General features: G+C 37.3%; 1 protein-coding gene across 1 annotated transcript in view; it reads left to right on the forward strand.

Annotated features, from left to right (window-relative positions):
• The window catches only part of LRP1B (LDL receptor related protein 1B), a 1,461,391-nt gene that overhangs the window by 736,406 nt on the left and 705,105 nt on the right, over positions 1-19,880 (forward strand). The window contains 2 exon segments of the mRNA XM_032636635.1: positions 15,540-15,620; positions 16,757-16,918. Of these exon segments, the coding sequence (XP_032492526.1) occupies positions 15,540-15,620; positions 16,757-16,918 (243 nt within the window).

Consider the following 19,880-nt stretch of genomic DNA (forward strand, 5'->3'; position numbering starts at 1 on the left):
CTTCTCCTGGAACCCCTATAATTCGAATGTTGGTGCGTTTAATGTTGTCCCAGAGGTCTCTGAGACTGTCCTCAGTTCTTTTCATTCTTTTTTCTTTATTCTGCTCTGCAGTAGTTATTTCCACTACTTTATCTTCCAGGTCACTTATCCGTTCTTCTGCCTCAGTTATTCTGCTATTGATCCTATCTAGAGTACTTTTAATTTCATTTATTGCATTGTTCATCGTTGCTTGTTTCATCTTTATTTCCTCTAGGTCCTTGTTAACTGTTTCTTGCATTTTGTCCATTCTACTTCCAAGATTTCGGATCATCCTTACTATCATTATTCTGAATTCTTTTTCAGGTAGACTGCCTATTTCCTCTTCATTTGTTAGGTCTGATGCATTTTTATCTTGCTCCTTCATCTGCTGTGTGTTTTTCTGTCTTCTCATTTTGCTTATCTTACTGTGTTTGGGGTCTCCTTTTTGCAGGCTCCAGGTTTGTAGTTCCCGTTGTTTTTGATGTCTGTCTCCAGTGGCTAAGGTTGTTTCAGTGGGTTGTGTAGGCTTCCTGGTGGAGGGGAGTAGTGCCTGTGTTGTGCTGGATGAGGCTGGATCTTGTCTCTCTAGTGGGCAGGTTCACGTCTGGTGGTGTGTTTTGGGGTGTCTGTGGCCTTATTCTGATTTTAGGCAGCCTCTCTGCTAATGGGTGGGGTTGTGTTCCTGTTTTGCTAGTTGTTTGGCATAGGTTGTCCAGCACTGTGGCTTGCTGGTCATTGAGTGAAGCTGGGTGCTGGTGTTAAGATGGAGGTCTCTGGGAGATTTCCGCCGTTTAATATTATGTGGAGCTGGGAGGTCTCTTGTTGACCAGTGTCCTGAAGTTGGCTCTCCTACCTCAGAGGCAGAGCCCTGAATCCTGGCTGGAGCACCAAGAGCCTTTCATCCACACAGCTCAGAATAAAAGGGAGAAAAAGTAGAGAGAATTAGTAGAAGTATGAGTAAAGAAAGAAGGAAAGGAGGAAAGGAAGGAAGGAAGAAAGAAGCAAAGAAGGAAAGAAAGGAGGGAGGGAGGGAGGAAGGAAGGAAGGAAGGAATGAGGGAAAGAAGGAAAAAAGACAGAAAGAAAGAAGATACAGTAAAAATAAAATAAAGTATAATATAGTTATTGAATTAAAAAATATTTATAAAAAAAAAGGGACGGATAGAACCTTAGGACAAATGTTGGAAGCAAAGCTATACAGAGAAAATCTTACACAGAAGCATACACATACACCTTCACAAAAAGAGGTAAAGGGGGAAAAATCATAAATCTTGGTCTCAGAGACCACCTCCTCAATTTGGGTTGATTCGTTGTCTAAAGGAGGGAAGGAAGGAAGGAAAGAAAGAATGAAGGTAAAGAATAATAAAGTTATTACAATTAAAATTAATTATTAAGAAAAAAATTAATAAAAAAAAAACCATGGACGGATAGAGCCCTAGGACAAATGGTGGAAGCAAGCGTATACAGACAAGATCTCACACAGAAGCATACACGTACACATTCACAAAAAGAGGAAAAGGGAAAAAAATCATAGATCTTGCTCCTAAATTCCACCTCCTCAATTTGGGATCATTCCTTGTCTATTCAGGTATTCCACAGATGCAGGGTATATCTAGTTGATTGTGGAGCTTTAATCCACTGCTTCTGAGGCTGCTGGGAGAGATTTCCCTTTCTCTTCTTTGTTCTCACAGCTCACAAGAGCCCAGGTTTGGATTTGGCCCTTCCTCTGCGTGTAGGTCGCTGGAGGGCGTCTGTTTTTTGCTCAGACAGGATGGGGTTAAAGGCGCCGCTGATTCGGGGGCTCCGGCTCACTCAGGCCGGGGGTTGGGGGATGGGGGAAGGAGGGGCACTGCGTGCGGGGCGGGCCTGCGGCGGCAGAGGCGGCGTGAAGTTGCGGCAGAGGCCGGCGTGACGTTGCACCAGCCTGAGGCCCGCCGTGCGTTCTCCCGGGTAAGTTTTCCTTGGATCCCGGGAACCTGGCAGTGGCGGGCTGCACAGGCTCCGCGGAAGAGTGGCGTGGAGAGTGACCTGTGCTCACACACAGGCCCCTTGGTGGCGGCAGCAGCAGCCTTAGCGTCTCCCGCCCGTCTCTGGGGTTCGCGCTTTTAGCCGCGGCTCGCGCCCGTCTCTGGGGTTCGCGCTTTTAGCCGCGGCTCGCGCCCGTGTCTGGAGTTCCTTTAAGCAGTGCTCTTAAACCCCTCTCCTCACGCACCAGGAAACAAAGAGGGAAGAAAAAGTCTCTTGCCTCTTCGGCAGGTGCAGGCTTTTCCCCGAACTCCCTCCCGGCTAGTCGTGGTGCTCTAACCCCTTCAGGATATGTTCAAGCCGCCAACCCCAGTCCTTTCCCTGCGCTCCGTCCAAAACCAAAACCCGAGCCTCAGCTCGCAGCCCCGCCCGCCCTGGCGGGCGAGCAGACAAGCCTCTCGGGCTGGTGAGTGCCGGTCGGCACCGATCCTCTGTGCGGGAAGCTCCCCGCTTTGACCTCCGCACCCGTCGCTGTGCACCACTCCGCGGTTCCGAAGCTCTCCCCTCCGCCTCCCGCAGTCTCCGCCCGCAGAGGGGCTCCCTAGTGTGTGGAAACTTTTCCTCCTTCACAGCTCCCTCCCACTGGTGCAGGTGCCGTCCTTATTCTTTTGTCTCTGTTTTTTCTTTTTTTCTTTTGCCCTACCCAGGTACGTGGGGAGTTTCTTGCCTTTTGGGAGGTCTGAGGTCTTCTGCCAGCCTTCAGTAGGTGTTCTGTAGGAGTTGTTCCACGTGTAGATGTATTTCTGGTGTATCCGTGGGGAGGAAGGCGATCTCCGCGTCTTACTCTTCCGCCATCTTCAAGGTCCCCCCTCATATGTGGTATTTATACAACAGATTATAGTGGGCTTATTACCTTCAGTAATATAGATTCTAGGTTTCTGTTAAGATGGTCTTAGATGGCAGCCTTATCATGTAACTCACATGTTGAGCTCCCAGTCAATTAAAATATCTAAGCTTTTCATATAGACTAGATCACTCCTTTGGGGTACTTCTAATATTTACATTTCAACATTCTTTTAAGTTTTATTTTGATAGTCTTCTGATTCTTCCTTACTTACATATTTTAAAATATGTGCATGGGTGAGGTCCTTTCCATTTCATACTGTCACTCTTAGACCTCCCTTCTCTGATGACTCTTAACCCTTTGTCCAATTTTGTAATTTTGAATCTGTAATGCTAATGATGTCTTCCAGTTTTGTGTAATTCAGAGATTTGATAAGCATAACTTTTAAGGCTGTAACCAAATCGTAGTGACAAAGACATGAACCTTTTGGAAAGTAATTAAAAACATCCTGGGGAAAACTGATCCAATAATTAAAACTCTGTGGATACAATTTTTAATCAAGTACTCATCCACTTAAATTTACTGTCATCTCATCTTGCATGCATGATACTTTCATTTATCATCATAAGACTTCTCAAAAATTTTGCTAAAAAGACAGGAACACTCTGTTTATAGAATTCTTATGATATGTACTTACCTGAAAATTGTAGCAAATAATTAAAGTTAGTTTGACATGAGTTAATTTTATTTTACTCATGAGAAAACAGTCTCTTTAAAAATGCTGACAAAAAAATGTTTTAACAAATTCATTCTAAAATTATAGTCAGAGATATGTGTAAACTTCACCTCTATAGTTTACAAATTTTCACTCATTTTTGGAATTGGGACAATATTATTTACCATTTTCCAGTTTTCATTCCTCTTTCCCATCTTCCACTTATTTCAAAAAGACTGTCAATATTCTGAGATTAAAAATGTTTGATGTTTTATTGTTTGATAACGTCTTAATATGATGATAACCATTTTTAGAAATTAGGTAATATATTTTTCTCATTTCTTGGACTTAGAGCTTTAATTTCCTCTCATTCTTGTTTGTTCGTTACTCTCCAATCTGGCAATAATTACTTTTATTAAAATGATGGAAACCAAAGAAATGGAAAAGTTCTTTTTCCTGCCTGTATCCTTCAAATGTATGCTTTGTATCCCAGATGGTCTTGTTCTGTTTTTTTCTTGTTTCATACATTTATATTTAAACATTCTAATTATTTTTGTTTAGAAATGGTATGCAAGCTTCTGTTACATTGTCTTCCCATTATTATTAGGTATGCGACACGCTTTTGGATTTGTCTCGGCTTATGATTCCCTTTTTTGCACATACGTGACTAATAAGGCTCTGTATGCAGAAAAGGAGGAGGAGGTTAAGCAAACCTTGATGGAGTCTATTAAAAGCCACAAGCAGAAATAATTAAAAACAGCTTTTAGTTCCTTGATCTAACTCAGCATTCCCCCAAATTCTTGCTTGAGAATATGAGTCACCTTGGGTACATATTACTGATAAAGATCCCCAGGTTTCTACCTGCCTTCCACAAAGATTCCCCATTCAATAGGTCTTGCATAGAGTCAAGGAATCTGTATTTTGGGAAAATCACCTCATGTGATTCTTATCCCAAGATAAGACCGGAGAATATAAACTCTGTGATTTCAAATTCTCTACAAATAAGAATTTGATAGTGCTACTGCAATGAATTATCACAAACATAATGGCTTAAAACAACAGAAATTTATTCTCTCACAACTTTGGAGGCCAGAAGTCCAAAATCAAGGTGTCAGCAGAGCCTCCTTTCAAGGGAATCCTTTCTTGCCTCTTTCAACTTCTGTTGGCTCCTGGCTCTCCTTCACTGTTCCAGCCTAACTCTAATCTCTTGTCTCCATCTTCACAGATTCTTTCCTGTATCTCTTTCTCTTTCTCCTATAAGGACACCAGTCCCTGGATTTAAGTTCCAGCCTTAATCTAGGATGATCTCATCTCAAGATCCTTAACTTAATTACATGTGCAAAGACCCTATTTCTAAATAAGGTCACAATCATATGTACTAGGGTTTAGGATTGGACATATCTTTTTGATCCATACAATTCAGTCCACTACATCTGGGGAACTTTATTATGCCCTATACCACCAATTGAATTATAATGGAGGCTCAGGTATAGGTAGTTTTAAAAGCTGAACAGGTAATTCTAATATGCATCCAGGTTTCTGAAATACCCTCCTAATACCTATTAATTTAGTCCCTGCCTCCTGGTTAACTTCTCACCAAATCTCTCTATAATATTCCTCCAATCCTCAAATTCTCTTGCTTTTCCTTTGTATCTAGAGCTCTGCACTAACAGATGTAATTTGCTGGCTCACTAGCCACTGGGCAATAATAATTATAACGGCCTCTATGGTGCTGACAGAAACACAGGCCTTTAAATCTATCAAAAGTAAACATGAATTCTTCAGAGATTTCAGCAGCATTAATTTCCTCATTGGTTATACACACATTGTATATACATATACACGCATATATATGCACACACATATATGCATATACTCAAACATTATATAAATGTATAATCAGAATCAAATGAGATAATATATGCAAAATCTAGATAGTACTTGGTATCTAGTATCTAGTAGTCATCCAATAGAAGATTTCTTTTTTCTTCCTTTCAAATAATTTTTTATTCTCAAATGAGAATAGATAGATAGATAGATATTCTCAAATGGAAATATATATTTTCAACTGGAGTTAGAGTTGGCCCAATTGAAATTAGTTCCGAAAATAGCAATATTTCCAAATCCTTATTTTCTAATATTAAATTTAGTGTTTTGAAAGATGTCAGGTTGAAGTCCTATATTGATCCAGGAAACATCATATCTATAATGCTGAGTTGGCATTCTGCAAGCAGAAAGCTATGTACATATGCCAATATTTGAATCACAAGTTGCTGTTTATTGCTATGATAAGATCTTTTCTAACATTTGAGCAGATCATAGGTGGCTGAAGTTGGGACCCTACCCCAGGGTACTCTGCCACAAAGCAGTCAGGATGTAACTTCTGTGAGTCCTCCTGAGCCAGCATCCTTTTCAGAGCCTCATCCTTTTCAGAGCCTCAGCATCCTTTCAGATCCTCCTGAGCCAGCATCCTTTTCAGAACCTCATCCTTTATTGATCTGCTCTCCAAATATTGTGACATCAGCTTTTCGGTTCTCTAGAGTTCACCAAGTCAGGTGTTCTCACCTGCTGTGTTCTAGATGCCTGGGTCATAAGAGAAGACAAAAGGCAGAGTTTCTGTTACAGGTTAGGGGAGAGAAGAAAAAAAAACATACCTCAATCAGCAAAAAGACAAATAAAATAATTAAAACCTATGACAGGTGCTGTGAAAGAAATAAGAAGCTAATGACATTTTAACCTGATGTACTTATGTGTGAATTTTCTAAATATTGATGCATTTTTTTAGCAAAAATTTATACATATCCTCTTCTTTAATATGTATAAATTCTTACACAGGAGGACTATGTCCTTATATGGTACTGGAATTCTAGGTTCAATATATGTCCATAATCTAGTCCATCTCTATCCCTATTTTGTATATAACTACATATATTTGTGTGTGTGCGTAGACACACACTTAGCTTTAAAAACTCAGATAATATATAAAACAAAAAAAAACTAGTACTTACTTTACCTCACCCTTTTCACCAACTCCAGTGGCAACCGTTTTTTAACTCTTAGCCAAGTTTTCTGGTTACTATTTCCATTTTTTCAGTAAAATGTTTAACCACTATTTCTTGATTTCCCAAAATTATACTTGTCTTTTGGCTTCCTCTTAACTAGAATATTCTGTAAGTTAGTTTTAAATTAAAGCTGTACAAGTAAGCTAAAGTTGTACAACTTTAGAAAATAATGGGTTGTCATAATAATATATGAAGTTGTTACCTCATGATGTAGTTAAAACCAATGAGAAACTATATTGAGAGAGTGGGAAAGGGAAAGTGTGGAGTACAAAAAGAAAGTAAAATTCTCTTTTTTTTTTTTTTTTTTGTGGTACACGGGCCTCTCACTGCTGTGGCCTCTCCTGCTGCGGAGCACAGGCTCCAGACGCGCAGGCCCAGTGGCCATGGCTCACGGGCCCAGCCACTCTGCGGCACGTGGGATTCTCCCGGACCGGGGCACGAACCCGCGTCTCCTGCATCGGCAGGCGGACTCCCAACCACTGTGCCACCAGGGAAGCCCCAATTCTCATTTTTAATAAAGACATTTAGAAAGTTATATAATTTTCAAAATTTGATTAGTAAAATATTGCTTATTGGTCAGCTTCCATAAATATATGGAAGACTATATATCAATCATTTGTGATTTTCCTCAGTTTTTTTTTTTTTTTTTTTTTTTTTTTTTTTTTTTTTTTTTTTTTTTATGCGTTACGCGGGCCTCTCACTGTTGTGGCCTCTCCCGTTGCGGAGGACAGGCTCCGGACGCGCAGGCTCAGCGGCCATGGCTCACGGGCCCAGCCGCTCCGCGGCATGTGGGATCTTCCCGGACCGGGGCACGAACCCGTGTCCCCTGCATCGGCAGGCGGACTCTCAACCACTGCGCCACCAGGGAAGCCCTTTCCTCAGTTTTAATCAAAATGATTATAATGTAATTGTTGCATGGGAAAAAGTCTGGTATAATATTTCTTCTTCGGAAACTATTGAGACTTGCTTCGTGGCCAGGGAATTTATTGTTTTTGTAGAATTCCCTTGTGAACAGAAGAAAAATGTGTATTTTTTATAGGTTGCTGTAGATTTCTTTTGACATATAGATGGATAGACAGACTGATGGATAGATGATATTACTCAAGCTTATTAATTTTTTTAATATTCTCTGTATATTTATATTTTTTCCTGTTTAAGGATAACTTAAAAAATAAAAGCTAATTTCTCTGAAATGTTTTTTCTTTTACGTGTAAAATAGCAATAATAAAAACTATCTCATAGTAGTAGTTTTATAGTCATGAGGATTAAATAGGAACCATATATAACACCAAATACAGTGTTTGGGTAGTTAAGTACCACTCTTCCATTGGTTAGTTGGTAGTACTAATTCCCCTTTTTCCTTAATTCTGTGCAATGATTAACATCAATGCTGATCTCATTCTATAAGACGATTTAAAATATGGGACGATTTAAAATATCTCTCATAAATTCTGGGAAATCCTAAAGAAGTATCTTTTCAAATATCACCTATCTCCATTTTCTCTCTTCACTGTTTTTGGAACTGTTAGGTTAGTGTTTGATCATTTTAGTCTGTCCTCCATGATTCTTAATCCCTTCCACATTATTTTTAATTGCATTTGAGTCTTCGTTGTTGGGTCTTAGTTGCTGCATGCGGGCTTTCTCTAGTTGCGACGAGCGGGGGCTACTCTTCACTGCAGTGTGTAGGCTTCTCATTGCGGTGGCTTCTCTTTTTGCAGAGCCTGGGCTCTAGGCGCACGAGCTTCAGTAGTTGTGGCACGTGGGCTCAGTAGTTGTGGCTTGCGGGCTCTAGAGCACAGGCTCAACAGTTGTGGCACACAGGTTTAGTTGCTCCGTGGCATGTGGGATCTTCCCAGACCAGGGCTCAAACCCGTGTCCCCTGCATTGGCAAGCAGATTCTCAACAACTGCACCACCAAGGAAGTCCCAATAGTGATCGTTTCTGAATCTGTCTCTCAAGTCTATTTACAGCTCCTAAAGTTTCACTACTTCTATCTTACACCATATTGTAGCCATTCTGAAATTCTTACAGTTTCTCAGACATTTTGTATACTCTGACTTCTAGGCCTTCAGAAATGCCATCTTTCTGGAATATTGTAAAAGCACTCATTTTCCTCCTGTTTATCTGATTTAACCTGAATCTATCATTTGTATCCGCTTGTACAACACTTCCTTTGGGGCACAATATCTAAGATTAGTTTAGATGCATATGTTGTGTGTTGCAATAACACTTTGTACTGCCTATATTGTAGCATTTTTCAGAGATTTATTAAAGTCACTTCTTTAATTATATTACAAATGTTTTTCCTACCAGATTATAAGCATTCTGAGAAAAGAAAATGCTGAAAATTGTATTCCCAGTGCCTAGTACCATTCTATTCTATTCATTCATTCATTCATTCTAGGTGATGTATCTCTAAGGCCTAGAACTCTGTCTGGTATAAAGTTTTCAGTAAAATATCTTGAATGAATATCTTGAACCTTTGCAGTAGTTTTCTACTCTGTTTCATAGAGTTGGAACCTGGGGTCAGGAGTATTAAGTAACTTTCCAAGGTCACACATTAGTGATAAAACCAGGATTTGAACTCAGGTTTGCTTACCTGTAAGGTTTATATTCTTTATACATGGCCTCATATGTGAGATATAAAATGAGGTTTTTATGTAACAACAATGAAAGAGCATCAAAATGAAGACGATTTGGGGTACACTGTTCTCTTACATTTTTCTCCAAAGTGTATTTACTCTATTGGATCTTTGGAAGTCTGTCCTCTATAAGTACCAATTCTCTGGAGCCACAAGTAGCGTCAGTAACTAAAAATGTTATATATTTTCTCAGAGGCTGTAGTCCTATAATTGCTGTAATCTTATGAAGTACTGGTATTTTCCATAACTATAATTTAATTATATGCTCTGGAGTAGGTAAAAGTCAGAATTGGAGTATAAATAGAAGACGTAAACCACAGAAAAAACAAATATTTCATCTTTACCCCAGTATTTCTTTGATATAATTTTTAAGGGTATTGGTATGATCAGCAGGGTATAGTGAAGAAATAATATATTTTGGACTAGTATTCACATTTTACTCTGACACTTGCTGGTTATGCAGTGTATCCTTAGGCAAGTTATCCTGTTCTGCAAATTTGGGTTAGTAGTAACAATTGCAGGGCTGTTGTGAAGAGTGTAAGTAATGTATATGTGGCTAGCCTAGTACCTCTTCTCAATAAATAGTAATATATAATGTGAGTATTATTGTCTCTTTCATGTTTATATAACACTTTCCTAACCACAGACTCCTTTGTTATTCTTAACATTTATTTTAATTTGAATCTTCTATACATTTTCTACACACTTAATCATGAAGGTCAAATTTATATATATAGGATGTGTAATATATGCTCTCAAACAAACCTGTGATAACTGTATTTTGAAACTTCAATAAGTTACTTATAAATATTCATATTGGGGCCAAGGAAGAGGAATAAGTAGGAAAATCCTATATTAGAGACAGGAAAAAAACATAAATTGGATCTGAAATCTACCTCACTGGGAAACATTTCTCTAAGCTTTGTATATTAGATAAATATTAGTACCATACCAACCATGATTACCCTTGAGAGAAAGAGAAAATTGTTGCCATTTACACAATAGCCTACATAGAACCTGGCAATAAATTTTAGGTGAAAGATATAATAGATGAATTGAGCATACTACCTGCAACAATGGAAGATTTTTTAACAGTCCATTAATCCATATTATATATTCTATGAGGTTGAAGTAACTATAGAAATAAAATAGTTTTCTTTTCCTTGCTGTAATTTTAACATGATAAATATTCTTTGACTTTGGATCTTTGTGTCTCAAGGAAGATCAAAAGTCAAAGAATATTTATGCAAAATCAAGAAAGAAAAGCTTATGTATAACATTTAAGTCTTTATCAAATATAAGAATTCATAATGATATTTTAACAGAACAAGTATCCAGAAACAAACTGAAATATTGGATTCTATTTTCAACTGTAAAATTAACACTAATATGGAAGAACAGGGAAAATGTTACATTTGCTTTAAAAAGTTTTTGTTTTATTTGTTAGGAGAAAAATATGTATTGTCATTAGATCTCATTTCTCTATCACCATCAGATACTGGTTATAGGACACTAAGGAGTTATGGACACAGTATTTTCCAACATTAGTGAAAAATGGGTGGAGGCCTATATTAAACTTTTTTGGTGGAACTCTTTCTAAAATGTATTTTACATTTGACTGCATTATTAAGCAGAGAAAAGCCCAAGATAATTTTAACATTTCTTTATTTGTTAGTTCTTTCATGTATCTGAAATTCAGTTACTGTGTTTTATAGGAATGCTGTGATAATCCCAGGAGTTATTCAGGTGATGAGCCCTATTTGTTCCACATTAAATTCTTTTAGAGTGTTGTGCATTTCCAGATAATGCTCCTTCTGACTTCTTGATCTTTAAGACTTAAAGGACTCAAGAGATCATGTTATAAACCAGGAGTCTGTGACCAGAGAGGCTATGTGATTTACCGATAAGGAAACAAAAATGAATCATTAGTGACTTTACTCTGCTGCATGTGTCCATTAAATTAATACCTTCATTCTTTTTAGTGATTTGCCCTATGCTTTCTTCTAGTTCCCAATTTTTTTTCTCTCTATAGAATTTACCTATTGGTCCTATAAACTCAGACAACAAGGTTTCCAAGAGAAACGATGTAACTAAGTATTATGTTAAAAATGAATCAGAAATGAGGTGTAGTTGCTTAAGAACATATATGCATTATATGCATATGTTGACCTAAAACAAATAAACTTATGATGTTGGCTATATGTTCCAAAGTTTACAGAAAAGAGATTTTAAAATGTAAATTAACCTATTATAGATGCCTAAAGATGTAATGCTATTTTAAAAAATTAGATCTCATCATATCTTACACATTGCATTTAGTTGCTTACTCATTTTAATCATAACTTATGTTGATACTTCATATAAAGTCTCTATTCATGTCTACTGTACATCTTCTAAACATTAAGCACTTATTTATCTAAGGAGGAGAACACTTTTTTGACAAAATTCATGTTGATTCTTGAAAGATTAACATAAGTTTTCATTATCTTGTCAAGTTAAAAAAATACTTAGGAATATTGATTAAATTATGCCTTGTGCATTTTTCATTTCTCTTTTGAGTGCTTTCTCTTATATGTCTGAGTATTTGTTGGGTTGCTACATGTATGGCTTTTGATATAGTCTTTTATCTCTGCATATCCGTGATTGCCTGCTTATCACTTCTATCTTTGAATCATATTTAGGCTCTCATCACATGTTTTGGCTTCAAAAAGTTACACTTATTCTAAAATTCATATCTCAAGAAATGGCTTTGGTAATCATAAAATTTAGTAAAGATTTGTTCAGTTTTAGAATCATTTCCATTGTTGATATTATGCCAGTACCTCAGATGGATATACTCAAAGGTAAATTCACACAAAGATATTGCTTTTTAAGAAGTAAAGAAGCAGGTAGTCAAGGATGCCATGTCAACCTGATCCGGTATGAAACCACTACTTTCCCTACATGTTATTTATGAAATAATAGCAATTTATATTGTCATTGCATAAGTTACCAATATTAAAAATGTCTATATATGGGCTTCCCTGGTGGCACAGTGGTTGAGAGTCCGCCTGCCGATTCGGGGGACGCGGGTTTGTGCCCTGGTCCGGGAGGATCCCACATTCCGCGGAGCGGCTGGGCCCGTGGGCCATGGCCGCTGGGCCTGAGCGTCCGGAGCCTGTGCTCCGCAGCGGGGGAGAGGCCACAACAGTGAGAGGCCCGCGTACCGCAAAAAAAAAAAAAAAAAAAAAAGAAAAACAATGGCTATATCACTTGCCGTCTGTTCACTGAATATCACTGCTGATCATCCTGGCTGACTCTCTTTTCCCAGCTCAGCTACATGATAGGGAGAGTTCTTACTCCAAAGGTAACTCATTGTTTCACCATTTTAAGAACAAGGGTGAATATTTTAGCCTCCGATTTAAATTTGAAATATTATTTTGGGGATAATATACAAAATAGGTCTTTGACAGGATCACACAAAATGAATTTGCTTGCATTTTACTATTAATTCTAGTTACTAGTGATTTGCCAAAAATATGTATTGATACAGACTTTTAATTTTAAAATGCCATGGTTTTTAAGGGAAAATGCAAAAATTCTATAGGACTTATAGCAATGTCATTTAAAATTCTTATTTCCTGAAAATACCTTCACTAGTGTACTTCATTGGTTGAAGTACTAAGAAAATACCCAATAACATAGTTTTCAAGTGGAACCACTACCTGGAGTTACTTTGTAAAGTCCTCTTAAAAAAGAAATGATCCAGACGAGGACTTGAGGGAAAACCTGGGAAGCATGACTGCCAAATAGGCCCAAGTTCCATGAGGACGGCAAGGCCATATGGGGTCCGATGGTAACTACCATTCAAATCTTCTTATAAATGGTGCAGTGGTTCCCTGGGAACCACTTGCCCAGGGAAGACAGCATGATGTGTGAGGTCAGCCTTATCCAACAGTCCAGAGGGCCTGATGATGGAGAGAAGGTGTAGGGAGCAAACTGCTCATGCATGTGTGAGCCCCATGATTTAGCCTTTAAGGCTCTATGGAATGAGTACCTGGGTCAGGACTGTGTTTAAAAACTTAAAAGAAAAACAAAAAAAAAGGCCTAAAGAAGTGTGACAAAAATGATTGGGTAAATCTTGGTATGATCTGCCCTATAAAAATAAATCAAAAGTTGATAGTATTATAGAATTTAAAGAAAAGATCAAGATTCAAAATGATTGAAATTTTCCAACATTATGAAATAGTGACTGGTACAGACAAAAACTTGTGAACCAAATGCTAAAGAAGTGAAAGTATTTAGGGACTCATTTCTGCTAGACACAAGGAAGTTCTCCTTTACACAATGAAACATTTTATGAGAAATATTTAACCTTTAAGCTGAAAATACATATGGGTAGAGTAAAAATATGGGTAGAGTAAATAACAGGTAATTCATGGATGGTAAATGAAAGTAAGGTAGGAAATCGGTACGAGGTTGTTATAGATGGAGTGATAGATGAAGAGCTTGATGAACTGAATTCTAAAGACCTATTTTCCATTAAGGAAATACATATAACTTGAGGCAAGTCTAACTTTCATGCTCTCAGTTTCTTTAGGGCTGAAATAATTGGATATAATCAATGGTTTTCTTTTTTTTGAGCAAAGAAATATATTGTTATTATTCATATATTTTTCTCCAAATAAAATAGTACTCAAAACTCCAAAATTAAAACTATAGGTAGATAAATAATTGTGTAGATAGGTAAGATGTGAACAGTTTTGGCTGAAGGAGTTTGGGCAGCCCGAGTCCAGCTGCTCCACCCCCTTGGTAGCTCTGAGACAAGCTACAAAATACAACTTGAAAATATTGCTGGTCCCCCTGCCATCAAATATAGGCTGTGATTCTACGTCACTTGTCTTAGAGAGAAAAGCAAGTGTTGCCACAAAATGACTTTGGCTCCACCTATGAGAGGAACAGTAATAAACAATATGGGCCACAGTTCTGTCTCCATGTGTCCTTTTCTTCTGCCTTTATGCCAGTGAAATGATGGAGGATTTTCATTCTTCTTTTTCTATTTTTTTTCATGTCTATTAAATAGGTTGTGTGTGTGAGGATTTATGATTCCATGAATATTGTCTTGGGAGATAAAAGTTCTGATATTGAGCATACCATGTAAACTCTACATGAATTACTTTCACCATATGAAAAACTTTCTCCTGGGAAATATTAGTAAGCTGCTCTGAATTCCTTGGATGAACTATTTGCAGTTATATTTTCTCTTATTATTCCTACCTTTTTTCTTTCTTTATTTCTTGCAGTCAGTCTTGATTATCTGATCTTATTATGACAAAATTGTCTGCTGAATTTACCAGTCCTTTGAATTGGCTAGTGATCTCCTTTTAGAATTGTTTTCTGTGCTAATTCTATGTTTTTCTTTTTAATTTTTGTTGTCATAGTTATGTAAGGGTTAGGAAAGGAGGTCTTTTGATTTAATTTAGTAAAATTTTACTTTGAAGTCCAGTTCTTTGCTGTTGTTGATTTTCAGGGGAATTTTTGTGGAGTTTTTTTTAACCTCTTTATTGGAGTATAATTGCTTTACAATGGTGTGTTACTTTCTGCTTTATAACAAAGTGAATCAGTTATACATATATTCCCATATCTCTTCCCTCTTGCGTCTCCCTCCCTCCCACCCTACCTATCCCACCCCTCTAGGTGGTCACAAACCACATAGCTGATCTCTCTGTGCTATGCAGCTGCTTTTTTTTTTTTAACTTAGAATTCACACTTTCAAAATCTATAATGTTTGATACCAGCTAAACTAAATTTAATGAGTTTTTTGTTTGTGTTTGTTTTCTTACTTTCAGCTTATTATGTTGACATCACTCAGGCAAAGTTGGATCTAACCTTCCTACTTCGGCTCTCTATGTTCAGAAAAGGCCTTTCCCTTTTAAAGCACACACTTTACTTTGAAGCACATGAATATAGAGCTTCATCCAGCTATTCTTCACTGGGCGGAGCTTGAGTCCCTTGGTGCAGGGCATTGACATCTATTTATTTTTTCTTGCAGTATAATGAATCTAAACAGTCCTTCATCAAGTGATTCTCCTTGGTTTTCAGTCACTGAAATGTACTCATATAAAAGATATTAAAAGTATGTGTATCCTAAGTCCTCAAGAAGTTACTGCCACCATATTTGTTTACCTAACATTTCCTCTGTGCCTTTTGTGGAAGAGAAGGTAGAGTTCTGATCATATTAGCAAATGAGAAACAAATTAAGTGAAACACAGTTGATAACACCTTTCCTATTGGATGTTTTTATATCTTTCACAGAATTCCCGACTTGTGAGCCACTAACTCAATTTGCATGCAAAAGTGGAAGATGCATTAGCAGCAAATGGCACTGCGACTCTGGCAAGTACCAAATGTCCACGAGACCGCACTGATTTGATTGGGGGCCTGGCTGGCTGTGCAGCTTTGCCTCTTTCTGAGGTAGTTTGTGAGAGGAGGTTGCAGAGTCAAGCAAAATGGCCAAGACGAGTGGTGAGAGGGCAGCTGGCACGTCAATGGGGATTAGCATTAAGGAAACTGGAGCTCAATATCTGTCCCTTGGGGCTGTGATGGAGATTTGTTTTCAGATATTATGCTGGACATAGCCTAAGTCTACAAACATGAAGTGAAAGCAACAACTGAGGAAACGACCTGGACAATTCAGGCTCCCCAAAGCATTTATGTGAAATGCTCTATAACCTCAGGATGGAGTAGTTTATAAATTATATTGGAATTATCCATGGTCTCAACTTTGTCACTTTTTTTTTATGTACAAATGGTATTTTTTCTTCACTCAATTGTATCATTATGTTAAATTATGCCAAATACAGGTAAATGAATTATACATAAATTGATACCTTCTCAGCCATTGATTTCAATTTAATCTGTTTTCACTTCATATTCCTCTCGCCTCCCTCCTGCAACAGTTGTTAATAAAGAGTATAAGTCATTGCTAATGATAGTGTACAATAATTCCTGATATAAATACACACTTAAGAGCCAGTGGAGGAAGGGTACACAGTGAGCCCTCTTGTGGGAGAATGGAGAAAAAGGATCTGAATTAAAAATACAGTTAAAAACTCTGGGGTACAAAGGTTCTAGGTCTAAATAGTAATTTTCCAGCAATAATTATATCACAAGCTGTATCATTTCATAAAATTCCTACAGTCACCATTGTCTTCCCACTTCATAATTATTTCATGTTGCATAGATTTATTTAGTCAGTGGTTAGTCATTTCTGAGTGAAATGGAAGTTAAGCTTCAAAATCTGAAGTCAAGGATTTTCTCCCCTTAGTTTAGTAGTTGGTATTCAATCAGAAATATAAAAATGAAAATAATTCTCCCACTGCTCATGGGAAATGTTGATCATTGATTTATCATTCCTTTTTTTAATAACAAAAGAAAGCTCTCAATACCAAAAAGAAATGTTAAGTATTTCATAAGGAAAAGTTTCTCCATGGACCAGTTTTCACCACCTGGCTGTTGTTGCTTCTTTCCAGATGATGACTGTGGGGACGGGAGTGATGAGGTTGGCTGTGTTCAGTCCTGCTTTGATAATCAGTTCAGATGTTCCAGTGGCAGATGTATCCCAGGCCATTGGGCCTGTGATGGTGACAATGACTGTGGAGACTTCAGTGATGAAATCAATTGTACCAGAGAAGGTTAGTAATTTTGTGAATCTGCAGAATCTCATTTTAAAGTGATATATAATATTTGGAGTATTTTAGAGTGAATATCATAGAAAAATAAATTGTTCATCAGATTAAAAAAAGTGTGTGGAACTATATAAAATAATTTGCTGATCTCTTTACTTTTACTTTTTCTTTTCTCTGGTTTCTCAACCTTAATTCCTCCTTATACTTTGATACCTTCTTCTTTGGTCTTCACTTCCTATTTCATTAGATGCTTTACTTTCATTTGATCCTTTACTTACTACTCTTTTAATCCCCTACAACTTCTAAATTTCCAAACCCCCAAACCCATCCCCAAAGGAAAAAATAAAAAGAATAAGAAAGGCATAATTTTCCTTTTATTTTTACACTATATTTGTTTCCTGAAGGCTGGAAATCATCCCCTATTAAACGGTGATGTATTCCAACTGATTGACCTTCTGGAATGCAAGCTAAAAGAGGAAGGAGATCATGACCATGTTTCCCAGCATATCCATGGGCAGCCTGACCCTGTTGTTTGCATGGGTAGCTCTGCAAAATTTGATCAGCCACAGGACGTGTTAATAAATTAGAAATCATGTTGGAAATAATCACAGAAAAAGCATTAGCCTGTCAAAAATTCATAACAACAATAACACTAACTAGAACTTTCTTTCTGCCTAAGAAATTGAAATAATTTATTATCCATTCTTTCATTTATTCCAAAAATACTTATTGAGAACTTTTCATGTGCCAGGCACTGTGCTTGGACCAAAGGATAGATTAAAGAATAAAAAAACATATTCCCTGTTTAGTTTTAAAAATCTAGCATGCAAACAGACAAACAACAAAGTGCATTATTTTATGTGGTGACGGGGCAGAGCGTACCACATACTATGATCATAAGAAAGAAATCATTTTCCAAGTGTTTTCCAGGTAGATATATTTGTCTTCTGCAAATATTTGACAACCTATAAAACAGAATATTTCTAAAGTATTTTCTCTGACATGAATTCCTTTTGTCTTTCTTTTGTTTCTCTTTCTTTCTTCATTTCTCTCTCTTTCTCTCTCTCTCTCTGTCTTCATTTCTCTTCTTTTCTCTCAATTGTAACTACTGGAAACAGTGGCAATTAGAGATTATCTACATAATACTAGGTTCTTAAAGGAATAAATCTGGCTTTTTGGTGAACTCCCTAAGTGACTTATTAAAAGAGATATTGTCTGATTTTGATTTTACCTGTGTGACCTGGGTTATAAGACTCGAGGCATGATCCAAATATGGCTAGTCACCTATGAGCCATGAAGTGATAAAACACATGGTCCTCATGGTGATCATGGCATGAGTCATGTCTCTCCTGACAGTGGACATAACAGAAGCTATAGTAAAAACAGAAAATGACTAAGAAAATTTTTGGAACAGTATCTTATAAAATTCAACATGAAGATATTTTAATTTAATTTTGCTTCAAAATCGAGAGGAATGATAAATCCCTCTCTCTCTCTCTTTCTCTCTCTCTTTCCCCCTCTCCCTTTATCTCTATCTCATTGTTGTGTCCTTTCCTCTCTCAATTTAGTTGGTCCACTAGTATATATGAACTAGAACTTTTTGCCTATCACTAATCTGGAGTAGAAAAAGGAGAGGTATATAAAAAGATATTTTTCCTCTTTTTCTTTGTATATTTGAAACATTCATTTGGGGTGTGGTTGACATTTCATTACTAACTTAGCCTGAATATATACTATTGGTACATTTTCCCCCATGTATCAGATGGCTTTTTACGCTCCTCATGCGGTGTACATCTGTGGCGTGCTGACACTGACCCATAATATGCTGTGAAAGATAAATTGCCCCGGGGTTAATTTGCTTTCATCTCACAAGTGAGATCCCATCCCTCTGTTCTATGTGCATGTATCTCTAAGTTAAACTGATCATTGCACATTAAGAAGTTTTGGGGAGATTGCTTTAGCCTTATGAGTATCCGAAGGGAGTGGCCCATCCCCTTAGAGACTCTCTAGAGAGTTTGGATTTGGGTTTGGATTATAGAATCAGTGGCTAAGGTTAATGACCTTTATCTTGAGGGCATCTCAATTTCACTAATATATTACTGTAAAGGATATACTGTCAGTGTGAATGCCATGCGTTTCTTATATGATTATGATAATATGCTAAGGAAATGATCCAGGTAACCCACATGATTCTTGGACATGTTTCAAGGAAAGAATGAGAAGAACTTCCTGAACTAATTTATATTTAACTGATTATAAGTTGTACTAGGATTCCCTGATCAAATATTTCACTTGGTGAATACAAGATGCAGGAATTGGGGACAAGTATCATTCTGGGATGATTTCGGTGTGTAAGACAATCCATAGTATTTCAAAGGGCATTGAAATATTTTTATCCATCATTATATCATGTATGCTGATACGGAAGTTGTAAAATAACCATGACACATAGAATTGTTAACACTGATCAGGAAGGCCATTTTGCACTTGTAGTATTTTTGAGGATATTGCCAAGGTAAAGTAGAAATTTGATTCAATTAGTCATATAATTCAGTCCGAGAACCTGCTGCAGAAGAAAGAGCAGGGGATTCCGTCTTGAGTTTCAGGACTGGCTGTCAAAACTGATCAAATCCACCATATAATTGCTCAGCACTTTACTTTACACTGCCTGGGTAAGCAGAGCATATGGTGCAGTTTCTCTCAACTCAAAAGGGCAGAAAATACTCTTGAATTGATTTTCAATAGTAAAGGAGAAGGAGATACCAAGAATCACATTCCATATATAATCTCTATTTCAGAAAATTCCTGAGCTTAAGTTCAATTCATATTCTTTCTGATACCACTTTCACGAAAAGAATTTCTGTGGTGATCATGTTTTCATCAGCAATATGATTAATTATGGGAAAACTGTTAATGACTAGTCCCCTCCTAGATTAACGTACACTCATCTCTTTCTTCCTTCATATTG

This window comes from Phocoena sinus, chromosome 7 (assembly GCF_008692025.1).
Source record: "Phocoena sinus isolate mPhoSin1 chromosome 7, mPhoSin1.pri, whole genome shotgun sequence".
NCBI lineage: Eukaryota > Metazoa > Chordata > Mammalia > Artiodactyla > Phocoenidae > Phocoena > Phocoena sinus.